The sequence below is a fragment of the Urtica dioica genome, chromosome 8 (assembly GCF_054948205.1).
Source record: "Urtica dioica subsp. dioica isolate 48M chromosome 8, U.dioica_male_clone48M_v1_H2, whole genome shotgun sequence".
NCBI classification, from domain to species: Eukaryota; Viridiplantae; Streptophyta; class Magnoliopsida; order Rosales; family Urticaceae; genus Urtica; species Urtica dioica.
In genome coordinates this window covers 5,529,384-5,555,895 of record NC_142763.1, presented here as the reverse complement: position 1 = coordinate 5,555,895, position 26,512 = coordinate 5,529,384, and the positions used below count along the sequence as shown (strand labels likewise).

The 26,512-nt window shown below is 36.4% G+C and overlaps 2 protein-coding genes, 1 non-coding gene and 1 pseudogene across 3 annotated transcripts; 3 read left to right on the top strand and 1 right to left on the bottom strand.

Annotated features, from left to right (window-relative positions):
• The first annotated feature begins 560 nt into the window (after window positions 1-560).
• LOC149387548 (phenylalanyl-tRNA synthetase, putative / phenylalanine-tRNA ligase) lies at window positions 561-6,095 on the top strand. The gene is made up of 18 exons (XM_089623510.1): window positions 561-845; window positions 1,224-1,346; window positions 1,470-1,559; window positions 1,988-2,044; window positions 2,431-2,486; window positions 2,612-2,704; window positions 2,909-2,999; window positions 3,138-3,175; window positions 3,281-3,319; window positions 3,467-3,543; window positions 3,627-3,711; window positions 3,961-4,057; window positions 4,596-4,692; window positions 5,148-5,219; window positions 5,312-5,378; window positions 5,475-5,600; window positions 5,717-5,771; window positions 5,859-6,095. The coding sequence occupies exons 1-18, from the start codon at window positions 699-701 to the stop codon at window positions 5,907-5,909; spliced, it is 1,461 nt and encodes a 486-aa protein (XP_089479636.1). The 5' UTR covers window positions 561-698; the 3' UTR covers window positions 5,910-6,095.
• A 5,060-nt stretch (window positions 6,096-11,155) lies between these two features.
• On the top strand, window positions 11,156-12,512 carry LOC149387547 (uncharacterized; annotated as a pseudogene).
• A 9,598-nt stretch (window positions 12,513-22,110) lies between these two features.
• EMB2219 (Mitochondrial transcription termination factor family protein) lies at window positions 22,111-25,870 on the bottom strand. The gene is made up of 7 exons (XM_089624602.1): window positions 24,941-25,870; window positions 24,139-24,547; window positions 23,836-24,051; window positions 23,380-23,487; window positions 22,999-23,273; window positions 22,432-22,782; window positions 22,111-22,344 (listed from the first exon to the last, which is right to left on the bottom strand). Exons 1-6 carry the CDS (start codon window positions 25,558-25,560, stop codon window positions 22,515-22,517), a joined length of 1,896 nt encoding a protein of 631 aa, XP_089480728.1. The 5' UTR covers window positions 25,561-25,870; the 3' UTR covers window positions 22,111-22,344; window positions 22,432-22,514.
• On the top strand, window positions 25,692-25,763 carry TRNAQ-CUG (transfer RNA glutamine (anticodon CUG)). Its single transcript has one exon. It is a non-coding gene; the product is annotated as a tRNA-Gln (tRNA).
• Window positions 25,871-26,512: the final 642 nt, after the last annotated feature.

Sequence of the window (26,512 nt, the reverse complement as noted above, 5' to 3'; positions counted from 1 at the left end):
TTTTGGTATGATGTTGATAATAGAGAGGGACACTATTGTATGATTGTATTCTTTTAAGAACAAAAAAAAAAAAACTTTCTTAAAACCGTAATTGCCAGATTGACCATGTCTATTTTTGCGTTCTATAGTTGTATCCCCAACAAAAAGAGTCGCTCACTTAAGTATTGACTATAGTTATAGTATCACAAAAAAAGAAGTTTATTTAGCAAATTTTTTTAATTTAGGGCATTTGGAAATTGAACTCACAACTTCCTGTTTGAAATTATTATTAGACGCAACTAAGTACCACTTTTGTTTTTGTTTTTTAATCTTTTTTTTTTTCGGTTAAAATTAATTGAGCAGAACTTAAAATTTTGGGCATGTAAGTATTGTTTTTGTGTCCAAGAGGAAGTTTGCCTTTTTATGTGACTCGAATCCACGACCCATCTAACCTCTCTTTGTGTGAAAATGTTCACATTTTTTAGTTATCCTACTCAACTGAGTTGAATAGTTCATTAACCGTGAGAGGAAATGTGGGTAATAAGAGAAAAAAAATGGTCTACTAGAGGACTCGATGTATAATTAGATGCGAGGTAAAAAAAAAATTATGTAATTAGATAGGGCTTCAGAATTCAGAGCCACGTCCATTTGCTCTTTTATCATACAGATTGATCGACTCGCACACACACACACACACTTCCTTTTACTATTCCGAAACAATGGCGGAGGAGGCGATTCTCGGCTTCTTGCAGACCAACGCCGAAATCTCCGACTCCGGCGTCTTCGCTTCCGACAACAACCTCGATCACAGCGACGTCGTCAATGTTATCAAGAGTCTCCATGGATTCCGATACGTCGAGGCCGAGGTAAATCTCCCCCTCTCTCTCTCTCTCTCTCTCTCATCTAGGGTTTGTGTTGGGTTTACAAGCTCAATTACGGAATAATGCTATTCCAATAGGAAGGTCTAGGGTTGATGTGAAGTATTTTGTTTCCACGGTCTTGATTGCGTAGAAAAAATATTGTTTTATGTATAGATTTACGTGGGGAGATAAGAGAGTAGTAGCTGTTTAATCCGAGCAAAATTTTGTTACTTTCGTCAAATACATAGACAAATTTTCACGCTGATATTTCCTGAGTTAACAGTGTTGTGTTTTAGTTGGAGCTTTGTTCCCTGGTGTTTGGGATCCATTTGGTATCACAGACGAGAAAATCGAGAATACTTAGCTGATATTGTTAATGCGCAGGACATTAAGAAGGAGGCGTGGGTTCTTACCGAGGAGGGAAAAACTTACACAGTCACGGGATCGCCCGAAGTACAGCTTTTCCTGGCCATACCACCGGAAGGTACCTCGAAAGATGAACTTCAGGTAACTTCTGTCGAATGAGCTGAATGGTGGTTTTCTTTTTCTGGCCGAGGCTATACTTTATGAGTTGTTTTCCTTGTACTTGTTACTTAGTGGTGATTTTGTTGGAATCATCTGTAAATGCAGAAAAAGCTTGGCCCTGCAGTTTCCAAAATAGCTTTTGCACAGGCAGCGAAAAATAAATGGGTGGATTTGGGAAAAGTGATAACCAGAAAGGTAATCCTGCTCAGATTTTCAGGTTAAGGATGTTTACATGTATTTCTTAACTCAAACGATGGTTAATGGTTTAACCATTTATGTATGTGTTGTCTCTATCTCATTGCGTAATTAGGCTGAGGGTAGAGAGATATGTTATGTTATGAAATTAGGATCTACTGATATCAATAAACACTTGCTCAACTGAAGTGTATAAGCACTGGCTCATTGAACCTTCTTATGCCGTCGGTCTTTAGATTCCGCAAGTTTATAGATATCTACTTCAGAAGTTAATTCCTGACTTAGAAGCCTCAAACGATTGTTGATATTTGATGGTAGTTAATCTCAACATTTTGTTGATACTTCACATTAAGGCTGGGTATGGTTTGTGTTTCTCATCGAACTTATGTATGGTTATTATGATATTTACTTCTTTTTTCTATATGTAGGTCCAAAGTGTAGACGACAAGGTCAAAGATCTTCTTCTGCAGATAAATGACGGAAAGGTGCATCGATATTCCTTGACCTCTTTGTATCAACACGGGCAGTAGGAACTATGTCAAGCATTTCATCTTTGTGTTTGTGCATTAAACAAAGCATTTATGCCAATAATAATTAATAGATATTTTCTTTAACTGGTTATATTGTCATAAGCGTCCTATCTCATGGTTTATTCCAATGCAATTACTTCTTTTATACATTCGTTTATAAACATGCTACAGAGGGAAGGTGATATGAAATAATAATTATATGCTGAATTGTACTAAAGGTGTCTTGTTTTAACTATATTTTCTTGCTGATTTGTTTTTACGTCAAATGTATCATTTTCATCTTGGTTTATATCTGTAATTGGTTTTCAGATATGGTTTCTTGTTTTATTTTTGCGTTCCAGGTTGTTGGCCAAGATGATATCAAGTCCCTCAAAGCAAGAAAGCTCATTGCTCAACAGTATGCTCTTTTCCTACTACAATTTGGCTAATGTTATATGCTATTGCGTCTTTTCGATGATAATCTAATTTCAATGGTAGACTATGATGTACACAGGGATTCATCATTTGTTTGAAATGTTACAGGATATGGAAAGGCTACCTGGTGAAAAAGGGTCCAAATTATGCTCCAAAGAGAAAGAAGGTTGCGACAGATTTGACGAGGGAGAATTTACAAAGGTATTCGCAAGAAGATATCGTATAGTTTTTTTTCCCCAATGAATCACATAAAAAGCCTTTTCTTTTAGATTGGCGTGAATACTTGGAAACTCAAATCACCCTTATTGTGCTCACTGCTCGATGCATGTGATTAATTACTGGGTAGCAATTTGTGACGAAACATGCAATGCTTCGCTGACATTTTAATGGCATTTGTTTACTCAGGGGTGATTGGAAGGAGCTGGAGTTCAAAGAATATAATTTCAAAGCCAAAGGTCTGCCTCTTGATGGTGGCTATCTTCATCCATTGATGAAGGCAAGGAAATATCCATCTCTCATGCCAAACACTAAATTTGGATTATCTTTATTGTTCATATGGTCTAAGCAAGCAGGAACGTTCATTTTTTGGGAGTAGATACAATATATGCTGAAAAGTTACCTTCTGTAATTTCAGGTAAAACAGCAGCTGAAGAATATCTTCCAACAAATGGGGTAAGGCCTGTGTTCCTTTTTATTGAGTTTGACATTCTGTATGACATCCCAATAGAAATCTATTTTGCTACGAGTTTGACGTTTTTGCTTTTGCACTGGATACAGATTCGAGGAGATGCCTACTAACAATTTTGTTGAGAGCAGGTGAGTTTGACGTTTTTGCTTTTGATTTTTCTTAAAAAAAGAAAAATATTGTGAACAAGCACAACGAACCATTCGTTATTTATGGTAGTCTAGAATTTAATTGCTGCACTATTTACTGATAATACTTGTTTATTGTATCACGTGCAGCTTTTGGAATTTTGATGCCCTTTTCCAGCCGCAACAACACCCAGCCCGTGATTCGCACGATACATTCTTTCTAACAAGTACATATAATCTGCTTTTCTATAAATTTGAACTCTGTTAATATGGCTTCATTATGATTGACGGTTGGCATGAATATCTGTAGCTCCTGAAACAACAAAAGAATTGCCAGAAGACTATGTTGAGCGGGTGAAGTGCATTCATGAGTCCGGTGGTTATGGCTCCAGGGGGTATGGTGATTTGGTTTTCGACATCTAAAATTATGTGTTCACACAGACTTGGCTAGGGATTGGTCTAGTGCTCTATAATTCCCGCTTTTCAGGATTATTATTTTTTTTTTTTTTTTCGGTTTCTATGTCTCTGTTCTCTTCTCCGGCTTCGCCGTGATGTGTTAATAAAGTTCCGATGTTTCTCTTAAAAATAAATTATGTGTTCACTAAAGAGCCTAAGGTAGTAATGTGCTATCGATTCTCTCGTAGGTATGGATATGATTGGAAAAGAGAGGAAGCAAACAAAAACCTGCTACGAACTCATACAACTGCAGTGTCCTCCAGAATGCTTTATGCACTAGCTCAGGTATTTGAGGGCTATAAATTTGGAATCCATATATCATGCATCATATTCTTCAATAGTGGTTATAGCCAAAGAAAAATGTAACATGGGAATTCAGTTTTCTAACAAAAGAAGAGAGGTTTTACTGTAGCCAAGTAGTAATTGAGTGAGTTCTGTTGGGAACCGCGGGATATTATAGCAATTAAAACTTGTTTGTTGGATAAACTAAATCGTATGAGTAATAGAAGAATGGAATGATGAAAATTTTCTTTGAGAGAACAAGCCTCTCGAAAGCTCATAACTACATTGTAGTTTCTTTTTTGATATCAAAGGATTTCTGGGGTTCTTATAAAAAAATGGGTTTACAACAGGCTATGGTGTTTTCTCTGCAATGATTCTTCCTCTGATCCTGAATTTTATGCCAATGATTCCGTGCTTGTACAATCTACACTGCATTATTTGAGTGGTCCTTATTTTTCCCTTCGGATTTTGTACACGTGTACACGGAAATAAGCACATTTAAGTCTTTTCTACATAGTTTCTTTCTTGACATTGTTTACAGAAACCCTTTGTTCCCAAAAAGTACTTCTCTATAGATAGAGTTTTCAGAAACGAAGCTGTAGATCGCACTCATCTTGCAGAGTTCCACCAGATAGAAGGTAGATGAATTACTCTGACACTGAGTAAGCTGTCCTTGGGTTTTTAATTAGTTTATAAATATATCCCAAGCTAGTTTTTTTATTATTATTATAATAATTTTTCTATTTTTAGTTTTAGTTTTTACGTTCTGAATCGGGAATGGGGCCCTAAAGTTACAAATAGCAGTACTCAATCATGCTTCTTAGTGATTGTGCTAATAATGTTTCTTCATCTTTTGGCCCTTTCACATTTCAATGCTGTAATACCTTGTACAGAAGGATACTAGTTTCTATAAAGTTCAACAAACTAGAGAACCCAAGTTTCAACCAGTCATATCATTTTCCTTCTGAATCCTAAAATAGATTTTGAACCAAAATATCATTAGTTGGATGTTGCTACGAAATCAAGTATTCCATTTTTTTGAGTCCTGATCTGTGTACTAATGTCTCACTCCTATTTTCTATCCTGGTTTCAGGTCTTGTTTGTGACCGAGGGCTCACACTTGGGGACTTGTTAGGAGTCCTGCATGATTTTTTTGCACGTCTAGGTAATTTAAAAGACACCAGATTTTGATTATTTTTCGCTGGTATTTATTCAAAACTTTTAAGCACATGTCTCGAACATATATTATGTTTTCAGGCATGACAAAGCTTCGTTTCAAGCCTGCGTATAACCCCTACACTGAACCCAGCATGGAAATTTTCAGGTGATGATTCAGCAAATTTCTGACAACGCTGTTCAGGATTTGAGATAAAGTCTAAAATCATATATGTCCTTTTTTATCCCCCTTTTTTTTTACCAGTTATCACGAAGGCTTTAAAAAATGGGTCGAGATTGGAAACTCTGGTATGTTTAGACCTGAGATGTTGCTTCCGATGGGACTTCCCGAAGATGTTCGTGTTATAGCTTGGGGTCTTTCACTTGAAAGGTGGGGATAATAAAGCGCAAATATTTGGGACTTTTGATTCATTCGAATTTATCATTTTGTAGAAATATATAATATTGAATTTATCGCCTGACAATTTCTTTTATAAAATAAACTAGGCCAACCATGATACTGTATGGGATCAATAACATCCGGGATCTCTTCGGCCACAAGGTACAACCGTTTTTTCATCTTCTGTGTTCTACAGATTGACTCTTGAATAACCTTGGTTTGAAATTGTTTTTCCCCAAAATTTTGCAGGTCGATCTTGGTCTCATAAAGAAAAACGAACTATGTCGCATTGGAATTTAGAGTGGCCAAACTGATGTAAAAAAATCATTTCTTCGATAGCTACTTTTATTTGAGACAGTGATAGCGTGATTTTCAATTATTTTTTTGTCAAAATGTAGATGAGCGGTTTAATTTAATCTACAGATAACGAATTGCTCAGATTTTGTTGACTGCGAAGAGGCTAATAGTTACGGCATTTTATTTTTAGTTGAGAGTCGAATGTTTAAATTTAGGATTGAAGTTCTCAGCCCTAGGGATGATATGAACCTACATTATTATTACAAAAAATTGGTTGCTTAAGTCACGAAATGTGTAGCAATTTAAAATTGGTCAACTTTTCGTTAATATGCTGTAAATAGCTATATTGCTTACGTGATAGCTTATTAATTAAATTAGGTTTATACTTTTGCTCTTATTTAATTCGCAGAAACCGAATAGGGAAGTTTTCAAATTTGAAATTTGAAATTTCCTGTAGATTTTGAAAATTAATAGCCCATTTATTGTTATGTTTTTGGAAGTTTTTAGCGTTGATTTTAGGTAATTAGTATCTATTTTCGTGATTAAACTCTGTAAATATATTCTTCATTTATTGATATTATTTTGTCTTCCATATATTCATAATTTCCAGAATTTTCGTGCTCAAAATATTTCCAGAATTTTTTTTCAGTTCAAATATACTGTAAATATGCTTTGTATTTACAGTGAATATACTGTAAATATGCTTTGTTTTTACAATGAATATACTGTAAATAAGCTTTGTATTTACAATGAATATACTGTAAATATGCTTCTTATTTACACGAATATACTGTAAATATGTTTTCTATGAACAACCACAAAAAAAAAAAAAAAAACTGTTCTTCGCGGTGTCGCAGATCGGGACCTTGGACGCAGATCGCGGAGAGGAGGACGAAGTGACGCTTTAACGGCGGTGGTGACGTGGTGGTGGTCGTGATTATTAGTGGTGGCGGCGGCCTGAAGGAGGTGTTGCCTCTCGCGGAGTTGGAGGCGGGGAGAACCATTTCACACGCACGCACGCCCAGAACCATTTATGGCTGTGAAATCAACTCTCCGGTGCTCTCTGCGTCGTTTCCCGGTGTCTCCTCTCGGTCCGGCATCCATGGCGGCTCGTGGCTGTCCTCGTTTTCTCGGCTGGAACACGCGCGGGTGGTGCTCGGTCTCGGCCATTGATGGCGCGCAAGGAATGAAAAATAAGATAGGAGAAGGAGATGAAGGAGACGATGACGATGAGAGAGAGGAGTGGGGTGCTGGGGCTCGGCCATTGATGGCGGCCAAATCCTCTTCTTTTTTTTTCTTTTTTTTCCTGAAGAGCAGTAAATAGCGTCCAAATTTGTGGTGCGTGATGTTTAAATTCGTTTGTTAATGCATTTATGGAGTTTTAAATGCTCCCTTGATTTATGCAAGGTAGTTATGGTAGAATTTTTTCTTTCCATTTTAATTTCGATGCTGAAAATAATGGGCGGGAATAACAAAGGGCAATCTCGTCCAAATTTGACTGTTAATAAATGACACTGGCTATTTACAGCTTATTAACGAAAAGTGGGCTAAAAAAATTGCTTATTTTTTGGAGGCCATTTAACTTAATTACCCTTATTATTATATACCGCAATATATTGCCAGCATCTCATGATATCTCACCGCGCGGTAAAAGAAGTCTATATATTGTACCGAGTTTATAAAAGACTTTGAAACTTATGTTATTGATTAAATTTTGATATTGTCGAAGAGAAATTTCATTAATCGGGCTTAATAAGCCATTAAATATCAAGATTAGACCCTAATGTTTAAAAATATATGAATATGGACTTTTGGCCCAAAATCGGACAAAAATACCCTTGATTCAAAAAACCCATATTTTTCTCTCATTTTCAAACGATTTTCATCACAATTCTTTTTCATGTTCGAATTGGTTGCGCTAGGATTAGAATTTTCGGTGGTCGAGCTCACCGCTGAGCTCGTGGTGCCCCGATTTTTTTTTTTTTTTTTTTTAAGGAATTTGGGTATGTGTTCAGTTTCGATTTTGAGGGTTTCACTTGTATTTCATCGTACAGCATCGTATCGCATCGTACAGCATCGTACGACATCGTACAACATTGTACGACATCGTATGTGTTCAGTTTCGATTTTGAGGGTTTCACATTGTATTTCATCGTACAACATCGTATCGCATCGTACAGCATCGTACAGCATCGTACAATATCGTACATTATAATGTGTATGAATTTTATCGTACATTATAATGTACGATATTGTACGATGCCGTACGATGCTGTACGATGTCGTACGATGCGATACGATGCCGTACGATGAGATACAATGTGAAACCCTCAAAATCGAAACTGAACACATACGATGCTGTACGATGTCGTACGATGCTGTACGATGCGATACGATGCCGTACGATGAAATACAATGTGAAACCCTCAAAATCGAAACTGAACACATACGATATCGTACGATGCTGTACGATGTCGTACGATGCTGTACGATGCAATACGATGCTGTACGATGAAATAAAATGTGAAACCCTCAAAATCGAAACTGAACACATACCCAAATTCCTTAAAAAAAAAAATCGGGGCACCACGAGCTCAACGGTGAGCTCGACCACCGAAAATTCTAATCCTAGCGCAACCAATTCGAACATGAAAAAGAATTGTGATGAAAATCATTTGAAAATGAGAGAAAAATATGGGTTTTTTGAATCAAGGGTAGTTTTGTCCGATTTTGGGTCAAAAGTCTATATTTAGATATTTTTAAATATTAGGGTCTAATCTTGATATTTAATGGCTTATTAAGCCCAATTAATGAAATTTATCTTGTCAAATGTGGTTAAAGCGAGTTACCAGTTTCTCGACAATTTATACCAATGATGATTTGTTACCAAATATAGAAGTGTAACGTGGTGTATTTACTTTCCTATACATGGTAATCTTTGGCAATTTATTGCCACCCACTAAAAAAGTGGTGCAATCAATGACAGTGGTCCGGTAATGAGACGACCCTGAGCCTCTCGACAATATATAACAAGGGCCATGCCTTAGATATTGTAATTTGTAACGAAATTCGGTAGTGTAACATTGTGTTTATTTTCTATATATAGATTGGGTAGGTTTAAAAAAAAAAAGAAGAATAAACGCCAATACCATTTTGGCTTCACTTACCACCTAAGATTTTCAAGTTACACTCATTTAAGCAACAATCTTTCTTAATGATAAGTCAACAACTTTTTTTTGCTTAAGTAGGTCTCATATATCAACATCATCCAATAACAATTCAACAAATTCTCATTGGGTCCACTAATTTTTCTAGAGCTAATTAGCTCTATAAAGCCAATTTGCTCCATGAAGCAAATAGTTAAAAGGTGCAACAATGGTTAGACTATTTAGTATTTATTTCAACTTCATAGAATTTACTACCAAGTCTTTAAGAGCAACCATTAAAGATGCTGTAAGAGCTTTGCGGTCTGTTTATAATTTCCATAAAAAATCTGTTTATATTTCCATAAAACAATGATTACGAACCCCACCAAACTAAAGTTGCTTATACATTTTTGCAAAGAGGGTGTTCGTGTTGTTTGTTCTTACAGCTGATTAGAGGCTAAAAACATCATAAGATTTATATTGATCCATGTTTTTTTTAAAAAAAAACATACTACATTCCACTTGTTAAAGGTATTCATTATCCTTGCCTCCTATAGTCACAGTATGACATTCCCAAAAAGTAAATCTATTTGAATGATTATATTTTTACAACTACACACGATCACGAGGATGATTAGAAATTAATTACTTTAATAGAATTCACAAGAATCAAATTATGTTCTATTGCTTCATACCAAACACACCTGAAAGAAGTATTCAAATTATGTAATACGTTCTCTAATTTAATCTGCTAGGACCATTTATATGTTAAGTGAATTTATAAAGAAAACAAAAATCAATAATGGATGGACAAGTGGCAGTGAGTACATGAAGGAAAAGGTGTACAAGTGAATCATTGAGGGGAAAAGCGGTCCAATAAACAAGAGGAGCCTATCAGCAATTATCAATAAGTCCTAGGCATGTCTTCCTTGTAATAGCAACGTAAGCGAAAGTGTAACATGGTGTATTTGTTATCGACAATCAAATAAATAAAGAGAAAATATCAAATGTATCTTACGAGAAAATATCATATGTATCTTACGTGTATAATGTAAATGCAACGACTAATGTTATAGTATATAAAAATATCAAATTTATAATCTTACATCACTATAAATAAAGTGTTTATACTTGAAAAAAATTTATTGCATCAAATGGTCATTTTTTATGACTTTTGAATGATTATTTTGAGAAAATAAACTAATAAAAGTCATTAAAAAATGGTCATAGTTTGATTCAGTCAAACTTTTTGGGTATAAACATGTTATTCATAATGATGATGTAAAAGAATACATCCGATATTTCTATAAACTATAAAAAAATCTCCAGATTTTGATCAAATACAAAAAATACATATCATATTTTCCCATAAATAAATAATTTCAAAATTTATTGTCACACACAATGTTCAAAATATCACGATATATCGATGAAATATCGGCTATATATCGTTTGTTTTGAAGAGTCTCGATAAAATATCAGCTATAATCGTTATTTTTTTTAAAATAAATATCGTTAAAATATCGATGATATATCGACAAAATATCGATATCTTTAGTAGTTAAAAAATCCAAAATATCGACAAAATATCGTCCGAATTTGAATTTTTTTTAATAAAAAAATAAACAATTCATTATTTGCTTATTTTATTTTATTTATTTATTATTTCTTATTCTTTATATCTTTTAGTTATTAATTTTACTTAGTATTATCAATATTTCCTTATTTATATTTTATATATTTATATGTAAAATAAAAAATCAATTGAATATATATATACATATATATTATTTTTTAAATTATATTTTGTTATAGGATTTTTGTCGATATATTGATCGGTAGCCGATATATCATCGATATTATCGGTATCATCGGTAGTCGGTATTTAATTTGTTATTGGATATATCTATTGATATATCAGTAAAATCATAACCTCGGTATCAGTACCAATATCGGTATTTTAATCCTTGATCATACCAACCAAAAAGTGGCCCAACCAATCGGGGAATGGAAAGGGGGAATTGACACTAATAATACTAAATGAATGTCACTTACCAAATATAGCCCAAAACCAAAAATTTGACACATGTAACACCTAGTCCAATGGGTAAAGACTATTATACCCTCAAAATAAACCAAACCAATTCCCTCTGTTTTCTAAAAACTTCCCTCGTACACCTCTTCATCTTCTTTGTTGCTCAACCCAAGAAAGCCAGCTATTTCTTTCCTTCTCTCTCACTCTTTCTCTCTCTAAAACGCTCCCCGCCCCAACACCGGAGATCCATCTCTGTCGGACCTCCACCGATCTACGCCGGCGGAAGCTTCGGCTCCACCAACGCCAATTTCCCCACCGCCACCACCTCATCGCCGTCGTCGAGCTTCGGCGGAATCGGAAGCGGAAATGGAAGCGGATTTTTCCCGAGCGGGAACATATGTCCGACGGGGAAGATCGTGAAGACTATGGCGATGTATGATCGAGCCATACAGGCTTCGCCGGAGAACCCTGCGTACAGAGGAAACCGCGCGGCGGCGCTGACCGCGCTGGGAGGCTCGGCGAGGCCGCAAGGGAGTGCGAGGAGGCCGTCAGGATCAATCCGAGCTACGGCCGGGCTCACCATAGGCTCGCTTCTCTCTATTTCTGGTGAGTGTTTCTTGTTGCGTGACTGTGGTGTGGGAGTGGAAGGAATGTGTGAAAGGTTATGAGACAATCGGTGTTGGTCTTTTGAGCTAGGTTTGGAAGGTAAAAAAAAAATCTCGTCAAGAGAGCAATCCTCGGAGATTTTGTTTTGGAGCGAGTAAGAATGAGTTGTTAGACTGTGGGTGCAGATTCGACATTTAGGTCTACTAGTTTGTTATTAGAGCAGAAATAGTATTAATCGAACGATTGATTTTGCAGTGTTTTAAATGAACGAAATGTTACGAAAATATATAGTTTGTGCTCTAAAAATTAGTAAAATGACTCAAATGAATATGCTTAAGGTATTTATTAATGTATTACTTGATGGGTTTAGCTTGAAAAATGGGCCGAGGCTGTGAGAGACTATGAGGTATTGAGAAGAGAACTTCCCGGGGACGCCGAGGTTGCCGAGTCCTTACATCGTGCTCAAGACTTTTGCGAAATAGCATATGTTTGAGGATTTCAAGTAAAAGTATGTGTTATTATTTTGTTTTATTTTTTCCGGTTTTTAGGTCGACGTAGAGCTGTGGCGAAAGCCGAGAGCATAAGAGCGGTTCCGACGATCAAGGTGTACAAGAACGGAGAAAAGACGAAGGAGATGGTACGCTCAAATCATCACTTTCTTGAGGAGTCTGTGAGAAACTGTGTTCTCTAAAAGAATCACAATTCTTTCTCTTTTCATTTTCTGCTCTTTCTATTCAAATTTCTTCGATTCATCATTTCATACTAGGATTTTACTGGTCTTATTTTTTTTAATTATTATTATTATTTTCCTGTGACATAATCAGGTACAAAAATTGTTTCATTGATTTTATTTTTCTTTCTGTCTCTATTTATTTTAATGGAAAGGAAACTCCAATTAGAGAAAAAAAAAATAGAAAAAGGTTGATGAGCCGGCAAATAATTCCTTTGGTTGTTTATTTGACGTTGTTGATGTTTTGGTTGTTTATTTTGACGTTGTTGATGTTCTGGTTGTTTATCATGGTTAAGGAAATTCCTTTGGAAGATGTCTGAGAATCACGTGATAGGTTTGAGTCTGGAAATTTATTTGGACGAGTTTGGGTTTGGTTTTTGGGTCTTGGCTGTGTGATGATAGATTTAATTGTGATGTTGAATTGTTGATGATTCGAGACTGTTGGTGCTGTGTATTGGCTGAAATTGTTAAGCGTTTATTGTGCTTTGGACTGAAATGATGTGAAGCTGTTTTGTGATGATGGTTAGAATCTGAGAATTTTGTTTACTAGGAGTTAATGGTTGTTTTCGTTGGTGTGCGTGTGAGTTGTGATGGTCGAGAATTTAGGCTCGATTTAGGTAACTGTACAGGGCTCGGGGTAGCGGGTTCGGGACGGCGAGGACGCTGTCCGAGAGGTGGCAGAGCTGCCGCGCGAGGCGGGGCCGGACCAAGCCGAGGGTGGGCCGAGTAGGAAAGGCCTTCGGTTTTTGTTCGGAGACTCGCAAAGTCTCGGTTTAGTGTTTAGTATTAACTTATTATGATATAGTTGAACATTTAAAATAAACGACTTGGTGGGTATGAATTTGAGAGTTTGTTTTCGATGATGACATAAATGAGTTTTTTTTATTTATGTTCGTGTTTGATGCCTTGTTTATTGTTCTTGAAAGAAGAGGTTACCAAGCTCGTCCAATGTTTGTGTATTTGTGTGTTATTGCATAAATTATTCCTTGAATTATTGAAGTCTTTTGGTCTTGAATTATTGATGTATTTTGTGTTCTTGGATTGTATTTTGTGTTCTTGGTAACCTCTCACATAATTCTCGTCAAGTAAAAAAAAACAAATGCATTGAAGCTCGCATATATAACAACACTCTAGACTTAACAGTTACATACCAAATCACACACCCAATTCAACAAACTACATTTCCTTCACAGAGAAAGAATCAAGAAAGAATAGTTTCATCATCAACAATGGCGTTCAAGAACCATTCTTTCTTCTTCTTCTCATTTTCTTCTTAGCGCCAAAGATCGTATCTTTCTTGGGTATCATAAACACGTATTTCACTCATTATTACCCACTTCCCGCTATGCTTAGCATATAAACATATATCCGCCATACATGTATACGTTCACTCGTATTAGATATGAGTATTAAAAAACGGTTATTAACATAGAAAAATATCCAGTTCATGACACTAGTGTCACGAAGTGAATCCAGTTCGTGACACTAGTGTCACGAAGTGAATCCAGTTCGTGACACCCTGGAAAAACCTGGAAGTGTCACAAACTGGATTCACTTCGTGACACCCTGGAAAAATCGGGAAGTGTCACGAACTGGATCCACTTCCACTACTACATATGTTAGATTTGAAGACATGAAATTTAAGACGTTCTCCGAATCGCACGACTTTAATAGTTTAAATTGTCACATTGATTTTAAAAGCCGTTTAAAAGATGACTTATGTAAACTTATTGAGTCATTAGAATAATGACTTAAAATATGTCTAAATAAATATTTTGAGTTACTAAAAAAATGACTTGAAAATCCTATATGTTTCTAAGACGTTTTATAGTTTAAGATGTCCACGTAGATATTTAAACAATTTCTAATGATTTTCTATAATTTCCACGTACGCAAAATACATGCTTAATTGTATTCAAAGTCTATTTTTAAGAACGACTTCAAAACATTTAGTAAAAACAATAAAAATAAATAAATTAATAACTGTGTTTCAAGTTTCACCTCTCCAAACCGCATAGCGGTTCTCCAGTTCTTTTTCTCTGTTTTCTTTCAATCTATATCGTTCCATCTTCTCCTTTGGTAACTGATTCTTTTTTTAAATTTTTTTTTATTCCAAATTCTCATTTTTCTCTCTTAATCTTTATTTCATCTTTTTCTATTTGTATGATAAACCGCTTTAGACTTGAACTACAGACGCTAGGGTTTTGAAACTCTCCCCCTTCATCTCTAATTTCATTTTTTTTATTTAATTATTTTCACTCGATTATGTGTATTTGGACGGCCAAGAGGAAACGAGGGTCTAGGCCTCTCTGTCTCTCTCTCTATGCACTCGGTCTCTGCAATCTTTGTTGCGACACCATGGTCCTCTAAGGCACAACCGCTTCTCCGCCTATGGCCACCGCTCTTTTGCCCACGACAGCCGTTGCTTCGCGCAACGACCGCACTGATCCTCCGAGACCAGGATTAATTGATTTTTTTTTTTAATATTTTCTCTCCTAGTTTGCTAATGTTAACCTAGATTTTTTTTTTTGAAGTTTTGATGCCGCTCCTTCGCAACACCACCCTGACCACTCCAGTGGAATCCAACGTTGCCCCGATCGAACCCATTTCTTCGCCCAAGGTTGTTGACACTTAAACTATTCTCTAATAGTTTTTCTCCCCTTCTTATGTGTGTTTAATTTTAATTTAATTTCGTGTGATTTGTGCACATTCTTGTCTGCAACATGTTTGTTGAAATGAAGTCTTGAGTGAATCAATTAGGAAGACGAGTATTGTAGAATTATATTCTCTCTTTAGCTGACCTTTTTTAGGTGGTTTTCTTGGAGGTGATTGTTTTTTCTATTGTATTATGAACAAACTGCAATCAGAATTCAGAGCCTTAGTGGTATGATTTACACCCCTATATTTGGTTTGCAAGATTGTTTGTTTGTCTTTCTAAGAATATGATATTGCACATGGTTGTATTCCAGATGGGTGGGAATTCACAAAATCAATAATGGGAAGCAGGTGTTTGTTTTTTTATTAAAAAAAAAGATAAAGAGAGATGGAGTTTCAAGGAACAGAAGGCTCTCTATCTTTCTCTCCAAAGGTAGCCACCTCAGAAGACAACATATTTCTATATTAATATTCTATATTTCTTGTTCGTGCTTCTCAGCAGGCCTTCCAACTTCCGACATCTGCATTGGTATCAGACTCTGGTTTCCCCATCAACTTCGACCTCCATCCTTTTCTTTATATGCAGGTTTGGTTTATATCTCTTTCGACTTCACTGAAAGGCTCTCTGGCAATAGTTAGAGGATTCCACTCATCGATTCAAATGCATTTGAAAAGAGCCGATATGAAACTTAGCATGAAATCAATGAAAGTATTCATGAAGACTATGAGAGCTTTTTTCCGTAGTCCTCTATAATGGTAGTTCTGACCGGAGGCCGACCCTATTAAATACCGGTCCTCCAAACAAACCATTCATTAATTCTTTAATGCTATCGCACATGATGTCTACCCTCTTATAAAATTTTCCTTCCTTACTATATTATTGACATTTGAATATGCTAGAGTTTGTTATTCTTATGTTTTTTTTGGCTCCGAACTGAGTAACATTTTCTTTTGTTTGGAAGAATGGTTTAGTATTGTATAATTATTCGTGTTGTTGATAAGATCTATTGATTAACATTTCTCTGTTTTGCCTATGATGTTAGAACCATCCTGTTGTCCATCCATAGTCTATTTGGAGGTGATTTTTATTTTTTGGTACTTTCCTCTTGTTGTTTGTGTTTGAGTTTGTGAAGCCTTTTCCACCGAATCTTGGTGTTCATTGGTTTTATTTTGCATAGCCAAACATTAGTTCTCCTTTGACCACAAGTAGCTCAACTTTGATACAAACAAGAAGCTAATAATTTAATAAATTAATTCTTCAAATTATTTCCAATGGAAATTGTTATATAAAAGTAGAAGTTATAAATGACGATGTATTTTTGGAATGGTGCAGAATATAAGATGGTTGAAAAGTTGTACAAGCTACCAAGTGCGCGCATAGATTGGAGATGACAATGGAAGTGTCAGATTCAAGATGTATGTGATGCTTATATTTGGCCTCATGTTATGAATTTTAAGTACTTTGGTGCGTATGTATTGCTGGAATGACATGTATGTGGTTACCATTGCTACAAAATATACATTCTGTTACTTGGCTGATGTACAACACATTTACCAACAAGCATTGCAATATCTCAGCCATTGCTAAAGAACATATCAATTGAAAACAAAAATATTCCACGTCAACAATAGTTTTAAAATCATAAAGATGTGTATTTAAAAAGATCCATGTAAGAAACGAAGAAACGTCTTCTTTGACAGTTCCATGTCATCACTTCTTGCTTATGTGGACCAGTTTTTAAGTCATTTTTTTTATTATTTGAAGTTGTTTTTTTCTTGAAGATCCGAGACATTTTTAAAACGTCTTCATATATGTGTCCACATAAGCATCTTTTTGCCTACGTGGAACTGTTTTTTAAGTCGTTTTTTAGATATATGAAGTCATTTTACATATATATTTTGGAGACGTTTTTTAAACGTCTTAAAAGATATGGACTTTTTAAGTCACTCACATAGAGGTCGTTTTCTGGTACGACTTTATATGTTTTTTAAGTCACGTTTTCAACGTCTTAAAATGTAGTATTTGTAGTAGTGTTCGTGACACTACGTGAATGGATTCACTTCGTGACACTAGTGTCACGAACTGGATTCACTTCGTGACACTACTGTCACGAACTTGTCGTCCGGTTTCTTGCTCTTCTTGGTGTCATCGTCCTGCTTCTTCTTGTCGTCCTTGTCCTGCTTATTTTTCTTGTCGGCCTCGTCCTTTTTCTTGTCGTCGTCATCTTTTTTTTTTCTTGTCGGCCTCGTCCTTCTTATTTTCGTCCTAAAACAAATCAGCCTGGTTGGATAAAGAAACAAAACACATCCTTGAACAAACTTTATCTGCTTGTTTTACATGTCTTCGCAGATACCAAATAGCAGGACAACTTTTCAAGGTTAACACGAAGATATTTGTAGAAAGAAACATATCCAATGCATTGACATGACAATGTAAGGGGAAAAAAAGAAAGAAAAAAAAATGAGCAAGCACTAATATGAAATATAACTCATAACTGTCACAAATATATGAGCACGCTGAAGCAGAAAAATAATCAGTCAACACCGGGACAAGTCGAAACAAATACTAAACAAATGGTGGAGAGGGGATTTAATAAACTTCTAAAATATTAAGAATCATATACAAGTAACAGCACTGTTACAAGCACTCACATAGCTATCCACAAGTTCCTGAAGTTCAAATTGTACTTTCCCCAACATTAGCAAAGCATTACCTGCAATTAATAATCTCATTAATGCAAAAGTTGCATCTTATTCAGAATACAAAACATCAAAACCCATGCTAATTCTGTAAGAACGTAGTTTTCAACACAAAACACAGAGTGGTGATACTAAAAACTTAAATCGTTCAATCAACAAATGCGGCGATTAATAATACATCAATTGATCGATCAAAAGGAATTGTAGCTTGGGTTTACCATGATATGTAGTCAGCAAAATAGAACCATCTCTTTTGTATTTTTGACTTAAGCAATACTAGTCTCTTTTTCATTAAGCACACTCAAACCCACCATACACACTATACATTCCAATTACCAATATTTATAAATCCACTGTAGCATCGCACAGTCATTCCCATTATAAATATCATGCTCTTCAGCAGCCATTCCTGACCAAGATCAAAAGATTCCAATTGAACCCGAATCTCCTATATCTTCTCATTCTGAAAAATAATTGCATTATGTGCATTGCATTCATCAAGTTCTCCAGTAGTTCATTTCTTCTCCTTAGATTTGTTACTCAATATTGAATTTGAAATCAAACTCAATAGACAGAGAATGTGAACCAAACTAATATGAATTGACTCGGAACAAAGCCATACAATTAGCTCATTATCACTTAGTTTCGTTTTTAAGCGTTAATGTCACTAGTGTAACGAAGTGAATCCAGTTCGTGACACTAGTGTAACGAAGTGAATCCAGTTCGTGACACTAGTGTCACGAAGTGAATCCAGTTCGTGACACCTGGAAAATTTCAACACTGAAATTCCAAACACCATTTTTGGCGAAGTAAAAACTCAAAAAAGCTTTGGAACACGTTCAAACTGAACGAAATCACTAAAATAGCTCTTAGTTGTTAGAAGAACAAGCTACTTACCCAGATTTGACGCCAAGATTTGACGGTCACCGGAGAAGACACTCGACCCAGATCTGACGACGGTGACCGGAGAAGACTTGGACCCACGCTGAAGAGGGTGAGCGATTGAAGAGTGAGCGTGAATGAGAGAGATGCTTGGAGGGAAATGAAGATCTGAGGGGTTTTTTTTTCAGAAAAGAGAGAGTGAAGATGAGAGAGAGAGAACAAGAACGAATGAAAGAGAGTGAAGATGAGAGAGAGAAGAAGAGCAGTCAAATATGAGTGTATGGGTTATTAAAAATATTTTTGGCTGCTTAGGGTAATTGAGGAAATTTTTATTTCTCTTTCCTAGTCAAAGTAACATATGTGTCAAAATATTGGTTTTGAGCTAAATATGGTAAGTGACAACAAGATGATATTATTGCTGTCAAAACCCCAATGGAAAGTCCTCCTTAGTGGAGCCTCTCAACAATTTATAACAAGGGCCTAGAAGCTAGCTGCCTTTGATATATTATTGTGATTTGTAATAATAATAAAAAAAATTAATGGTGCGTTTAGTTTCCTATATATAGATTGAGTTTAGAGTACATAACGAAAACAAGAAACAAACAACACAATAGTAAACAAAAACAAAAAAAAAAAAAAAAAAAACAAAGGAAAGAAAGAAAAATGACGATGAAGATGATGGTGGTGGTGATAGTGGCAATAATAGTGGTTTATTCAGCAGCGGCGAGCTGTGGGCGCGAAATCTTCGGTGGCTATGGCGGCTTTGAGTTCACTCCGCTGTGAAGGACTATATTGCACAGGTTGGTTTAAGGATTCCAAGTGCGTCGAGGTTTATGGCTGAAGTCACCAACTAGGCAAAACTTGCAACATATGTTGCTACCCCCAATGTGTGCAAAGATACAAGATTTATGTACGGCCCCAAACGACGTCGTCATTGCTCTACCAATCTCATCCATTATCATCACATACCAATAATAAATAACACGGAATCTATCTATTTATCTATTATGGTATGGTAGCATAGCGTAGCCTTTTTATGTATTTTGTTATAGAGTTGTGTTTTAGTGTGTCAAGGATAATGAGAGTGAGGGTATATTTGTTTCTATTGTTATTGGTTAGGGTACAACATATATATTTATGTCTTTGTAACTTGTAAGCCCGCCCAACCGTCGGCTTTTGTATCACAAACTCTATTTTTTTTTATCTATAACATAGATAATAAATAGCAAAGATTATTAGCTCTCCTCCTCATTTTGCGACACTTGGCAGCTTGTGTGATAGACACATGACAATTTAAGTACTTAATAAAACTCTTCACATTATCATTACCATGAGCCGGTGAATACCAACAGCCATATGCGTCAAAATTTAATTGTTGCAAACTTTATTTGTTTGTCATAATATTATTTATTTATCTTTTTGTACATAATATACCATCAACAATTAATTAACGTCAACAGTATTTAAAAGACTATTAGAGCAACTCTAATGGGGTTGCCCGTGCTTAAATTAAACTTAGGTAGAAAGCAACTCAAGTTACGATTGCATTATGAACAACCTAAAATGCCATAATTATTATGGCAATAGTGCTCATATATGACATCAATGCTCACCAATATTTTATAACAAAATAATATAAAGTAGATATACAATAAATAAAAAAGAAATAATATATCTTAAGATAATATTATAGTTGGTAAATTTTATGGATGCTCACATTAAAGAGAACTTTTGTTCTCACTTTCATTCAGAGTTCGCAACGTGACTTCATCAGGCGGTGACACGTGGCAGTTTTTAGTTTTTTTTTTTTTCATTCCTTTTTTTTCTCTCTCTCTCTCTCTCTCCACGCTCTTTCCACTCTCTTTCTCACTCCATTTTCTCTCTCTCTCATTTTCTCTCTCTTTTGCCTTCTCTCTCTTTCCAACGCGCGCAAACGCGTATATTCAACTAGTTATCTTAATAAGATCTGCTATTTTCTTATTATTATGTTCACTTACATTTTTGCGCTATTGTTTTTTTTTTTCCTTCTTTAAATAAACTCAATTTTACATTACGCGTTTTATATCATCAAATTACATTGGACGCTTATGGCTCTTTAGTAGATGTCACCTCACACAAATTACTTGGGGTTACTACTACTGAGTTTGTGATCTGTTCTTAAAATTATGCCTTGTTATTAAGAGTATTTCTTTCATCACAACACTGCATAGTTTTGATATCTACATGGACATCAGTTAAAAATGTTTACAGGCAGAAATGTAAACTACTCTGGCCGAGGATGGAAAAAATACCATCGTCTAAGGTAAAAATGGGAAGGTTTGACATTGCTTACAAACCGTTGTACAAGTCGCCAAAAAAAAAAAAAAAAAAAAAAAACCCTTTCCGCCGCAGCGAGGAATTTTGAATCCGTCGTACATCTGTTGAAAAATCAATGGTTAACACAACGGTTTCCCTGAAAACAGGACTGATTCTTTTGGAATGAACGAAAGTAGTTTGTTTTGCTCTACAAGCTCGGGTTTACTTGAAGTAACTCTTGCTAACTTATTTTAAAAAAAAATTGATTATGTGTGAAAAAGAAAAAAGAAAAGTGAAATATAGATAATAATAATTTTAAAAAAAATTGACAGATAAATGAATGCCTGCTCACTACATTGCCTACACAAGATAATAGATGTTCAAGCAAACAATAATCTGTCATTGATGGACAAGTGGCAGTGCCCACATCATTGATTACATTTATTCGTATATAATAAACATATTGCAATTAAATCAATGAATATCAAAGAACAAAATAAAGGAGAAAAATACTTTTATTACGATCAAATTGCAGGTTATATTTTTTTTTCTCAATTGCATTTTCTAGGTTCCAAGCATTAACTGAAATCTGTCATGATTATTTTGTTTTTAGGTGATACCAGGAAACACCATTTATTGGCGAAGAGGTACGTGATTTCACCCCGGTTTCACCCCGGAAATACTGCCCAAATCGGAAAAGGCCACGCCATTATGCTCTAAAAGAAGGAACACATTAAGATAAAGGAAAACAAGTAGACCAAACCCGGTTGGATCCGCGCTGAGCCTTGGAATGGAAGTTCATGTTCTTCACCCGGTCTACACAACCGCTTTGGCTTCGAAGCTCAACACTTTGAGCTAAAAAATTACAAAATGTTAAATAGTTCGAGAAACGCAAGTCAGCCAGTGGTGCTCGCTCTTTTCTCCATTTAAGGTAGAAGTAAAACAGATTACTATTCTTGAGCATGATTGCGGTTTTTCTTGTTTTTTTTTTTTTTATGTTGAGTTGTCGATACTCATAGCTCATTACTGAACAAAATAACTCTCTCGGTTGATTGACAGGTTGTAATCTTATGAGCAAGAAGTTAGTCGAATCTGTCAAGCTCGAGCCGGGTTGTTTCCCATTTTTATTGACTTCAGGTTTTCAACATGACATGAGGAAGATGAACTGCGTTTACGAAGGCTTTGGGACTTCAAACAATTCTTGTGCATTGTTACATTTTCCAACTATGCCACCAGATTTCTGAATCCATATAGTTCGCACAAACTTACAAATTGGATCCCTAACTCAGCAAGGTTCACCCTATATTCAAACTTCACTCACTCCGCTGTTTAAACTGACCTTTATCTTCTATTGGCACCTTTTTCATACCATTTTCAGGTCTCTACTTCCTGCCAAATGATATTATACAATCGTTGGTTAGTCGATATATTCTCTTGTCAAGTAAAACACAGTTTTCTGAAGTGTAATAATGGTACCGGAGATTAATAAGTGTATCGTTTCCATCAACAAGCGAGGCGTCAGATCCAAGGGCACTTTCGATAATTTTTTCATTTCAGAATCACGATTCTGTCTGTGTTTCAGAGCCATCAATTAGCGTCTCGTTCTCTACAGAATCGTCGTTATCGATCTCCTCTGGATTTTGGAGTACACTACTATTTGCTGCGCTAGATTCAAATATTTGGCGCCGTTCCTTTATTGCTTCGACTTTCTTTTTAAACTCTTCGTCTGTACAAGCTAACATATTGCGTAGTTTCATATTGATCCTATTCTCGACCAAAACCTCGTGCCTCGGAATTATTCGGTCTTCCAGTGAGTAGCTCAAAAACCTACAAAATAGGAACAGAAGTTATGAATACCCAAAAACCAGTAAAGATCGTGACATGTATCCTCGGATATGGAAATATAAGTTCTTTGGCGATATAAAAGCTCAAAAAAGATATTCGAGAAATAAGAATATAAGCAAAAACAATAGGTAAAGCTGAAATAACAATTTATCGAGATTTGCCCGAAGTACCGGATTACAGCTATGCAATGATTTTCACCTCGGAAACTCGATGAGATCTTTGAGACTGCGAACCATGGTCCTCCTTAGGTACCGATACTTGGGACGATGGAGTTCGACATTGTAGCGCAGAAGCATCGGGAAATCGGCGATCATATCGCCCAACTGTCGAACGCGAATTCCGAGCGAAAGAAAATACTTCACGTTCACATCGAGCTTACGGGCGATACTGCATCCCAACAGCTCCGGCGCCGCAGCTATGACTTTCCCGATATTCCTCTCTGTGACCCCGGCTCTCGTGATCAAGAATATCACCTATCACATACATTTGGTTTTCAATATACTTCTCAACCAAATTGTTTTGTTTGCCCAGTTGATCCACACGAATTGTAAAAGGAACTAGGACGAGAAAAAGACCAACCACTGGTCGGATTTTCTTGTAGAGGCTGTAAGTCAGCAATGAAGGAAACTTTGCAAGCATGTTACCAATAGCTTCGTCTCGAATACCAATGTCCTGAAAAAACTTCACCTACACAAATAGCAGATTATGTTTGTCACTCTAACCAAAGAGCATCGTAAAGGACCTGCGAGACCTTTACGGCACCAAATTTGTTTGTTCTCCCTAAATGGTTATTTCTAACTTTTACTTCTTTTTTTTTCTCAAGAAACATTATATTATTATAAATAACAAAGTCCCGACCGGCCAGAACAAAAAATTATACCGCTAGTGCACCGATTTTGAACCATTATTATTTCTAACTTCTATTCGCTACTTGTAACTATCACAAGTAGTAAAACCCCTATAAGCTTTTATCATAACTTACGAATCTGATAATGGTTCAATAGTTACAAGGTACCGGGCAATGCGTTTACATACCTTTGGAACGATGGTAATCTCGATATCGACGCAGAAAACCATTGGCTTTATAAGAAGAACTCTCTTCAAACCGTCGCGTGTGATTCCAAAGTAGTAAAAGTACTTGACGAGAGGCTTCCATCGCTCCTCGATGCCACAGGCCATCAACTGTGGCTTAAACGCAAGCAATTTCCTGACTTCCTCGTTGCTGATCCCAAACTCCTTCAAATAGTTAACCTGTATTAAAAATAAACAATAAAAAAAAATTGATTCAAAATATGCATATAAAAGACGAAAGCAAAAAAACAACCGTTTTATATATACCTTCTCACTCATCTCTGCCAGGGAATAGAACCCGAGAACTCTGGGATAATCAAAGACCATCGTCCCGAAATCCTTCTGGTTCATGCCCATATCGACGAAGAACGCGACTCGGGATTTCAGTTCTTCCATGTCCATCGACAAGATTTGAGGGCACCGACTCAGGACGTAACCCATCCACTCTCTCCTCACTCCGTTTCCCTCCAAATACCTGACCATCTCTTCGAGCTCTTCTCTCGGCCGCCACAGTACCTTCTCTCCCGATTTCAACATCACTGACCCTATGAACTCGCCTTTCACGTGCACCGATTTCAGCCACGCAGCCAAACGCGGAATCAGCTCGAGATTCCCCTTTGTTCTGCAGATTAGCTTCCCGATTTGCGGGTACGACAGTGAATTATGCTTCAACCACCTGAAAAATCACAATACTGATACACCAATCAAGTCTGAACATTCTTAATCGGTGTTCTAGCAATTAAGCAGAAAATAAAATCCAGTCTAAATCAAATTATATCTCTCAAACTTGCTTGTAGCACCCAAATCAGTGTTTCTCTATTCAAGGCCGATCAACAAAGTTCAACAAACATGTTTAATACCTAGATTTTCGTTACCGCATTGAATAATTCGAAATCAGTCTTCAAGCTATTAAGAAGCGAAACGAAAAAAATTCCAGTTTTAGTATCAAATGTGATCTCTCAAACTTGCTTACAACACTCTATTCAAGCCCAGCAAAAAAGACTCAACAAACATTTTTTTTTTAATAACGAGAAATTGAATGGGGGCAAAATTATTAGGTTTTCATTACCGAATCAAAGGGACGACCTTGGAGTCTTCAATGACGGTCATGGCTCGGAGATTGAAGGTCGAATCAGAGTACTGAGGCAAGCGTTTCAGCGACGCCGTTTCTACCATGACGTAATCGACGAAATCGCCAAGAATCTCCACCATGTTCTGACTATACGTGATCCCGAATTTTCCCTTCCTCATCATCGCCTGCTTCAGAATATCCGCCGTAACTCTCCGCCGAATCTCCACGGCCCTCAGTATCATCTCATCCTCATCGGCTTCTGAAGCTACGAGGCTCCGGAGCGCCGGCAGCGAAGCCGCCACGTCGGCGTCGGAGGGAGACTGCGCGTAGATGGAGCCAGGGAACTGCGGAGTTCTCCGGCGTATCAGCGAGAGCTCGAGGAGTCTGGACCGATCGTCGGCGCCGACTCCGGCGGCGGCGGAGGATGGGGATGAGGATACGTGGCGGCGGGGGTGATCGGAGGATTGGGAGGAGAGGTGGCGGAGGAGTAGGTCGGAGGATTTTGAGTTGTGGTTACGGGGATTGAGCTCCGGCGACGGCGGAGGAGGTTGAGCTGACGGTGCGGCGGCGCGTGGGGATAGGAAGAAGTGACGCGACGGGGGAGGACACGTCAGCATTTCGAGACTGGGTGGGTTCTCGGTTTGGATTAAGATAGGGTAGTTATGGCGCGAAGATAAGAAATAGAGCTTTTATTAGTTAAGTGTCACACATATTCATATAATTAAATTAGACGAATCTCAAACAAAAAGGTCCCATGGTCTAGCGGTTAGGACATTAGACTCTGAATCTAGTAACCCGAGTTCAAGTCTCGGTGGGACCTTAACTTTTTGGTATTTTTTTTTCTTGGTTTTTCAGTGGAGAGTAAGAAGAAGAGAAAGAGAATTTTTGTTTATTTTTCTATGTAGCATTTTTCCGTTTTTTTTTTATAGACTATTTCAGTCCGATGGCCGGGAAATGTACCAGGCTTTCCAATTCCCGGTTTACTGAAGCAACTGGCAAATAAATAAGAGCTACTATATGTTCATAAAAAGACGGTTGTGTTTGGTAGTTAACTCAAAAAGTTTTTGTTTTCTATTTTCTAATTTTTGTAGTTGTACTGAAAAATTATTTTGCAGTTGTTTTCAAAAAACTGTTTGGTACAGTTTTCATTTTTGTTTTTGAGAAAGTGAAAAAACTGAAAAAGTGTTTGGTATAGTTTTCATTTTTGTTTTTGAAAGAATGAAAATAGAAGATGAGGAGAAAGAGGAGAGTTGAGAAGAAATTTTTTTTCAAAAACACTTTTTATTTGTTTTTAGTTTTCTTTACTTTTTTCCAAAACAACTTAAAAAAAATTTGAAATTTTTTTCCGAAAACACCTTACCAAACACATTTTCCAATTTTGTTTCCTATTTTCACTTCTTGAAAACTCAAAAACAGTTTTTGAGTTGATAAACAACGCACCCAGTTCTTGTTTCTTTTTTCCATTGGAGAAACAAAAGCATCGATAATAACAAGGGAATAATAATATATTTGTGAAAGAGATTTTAATTTTTTTTAGCATACCATTTTCCCGCTTGTTAATGGACTTAT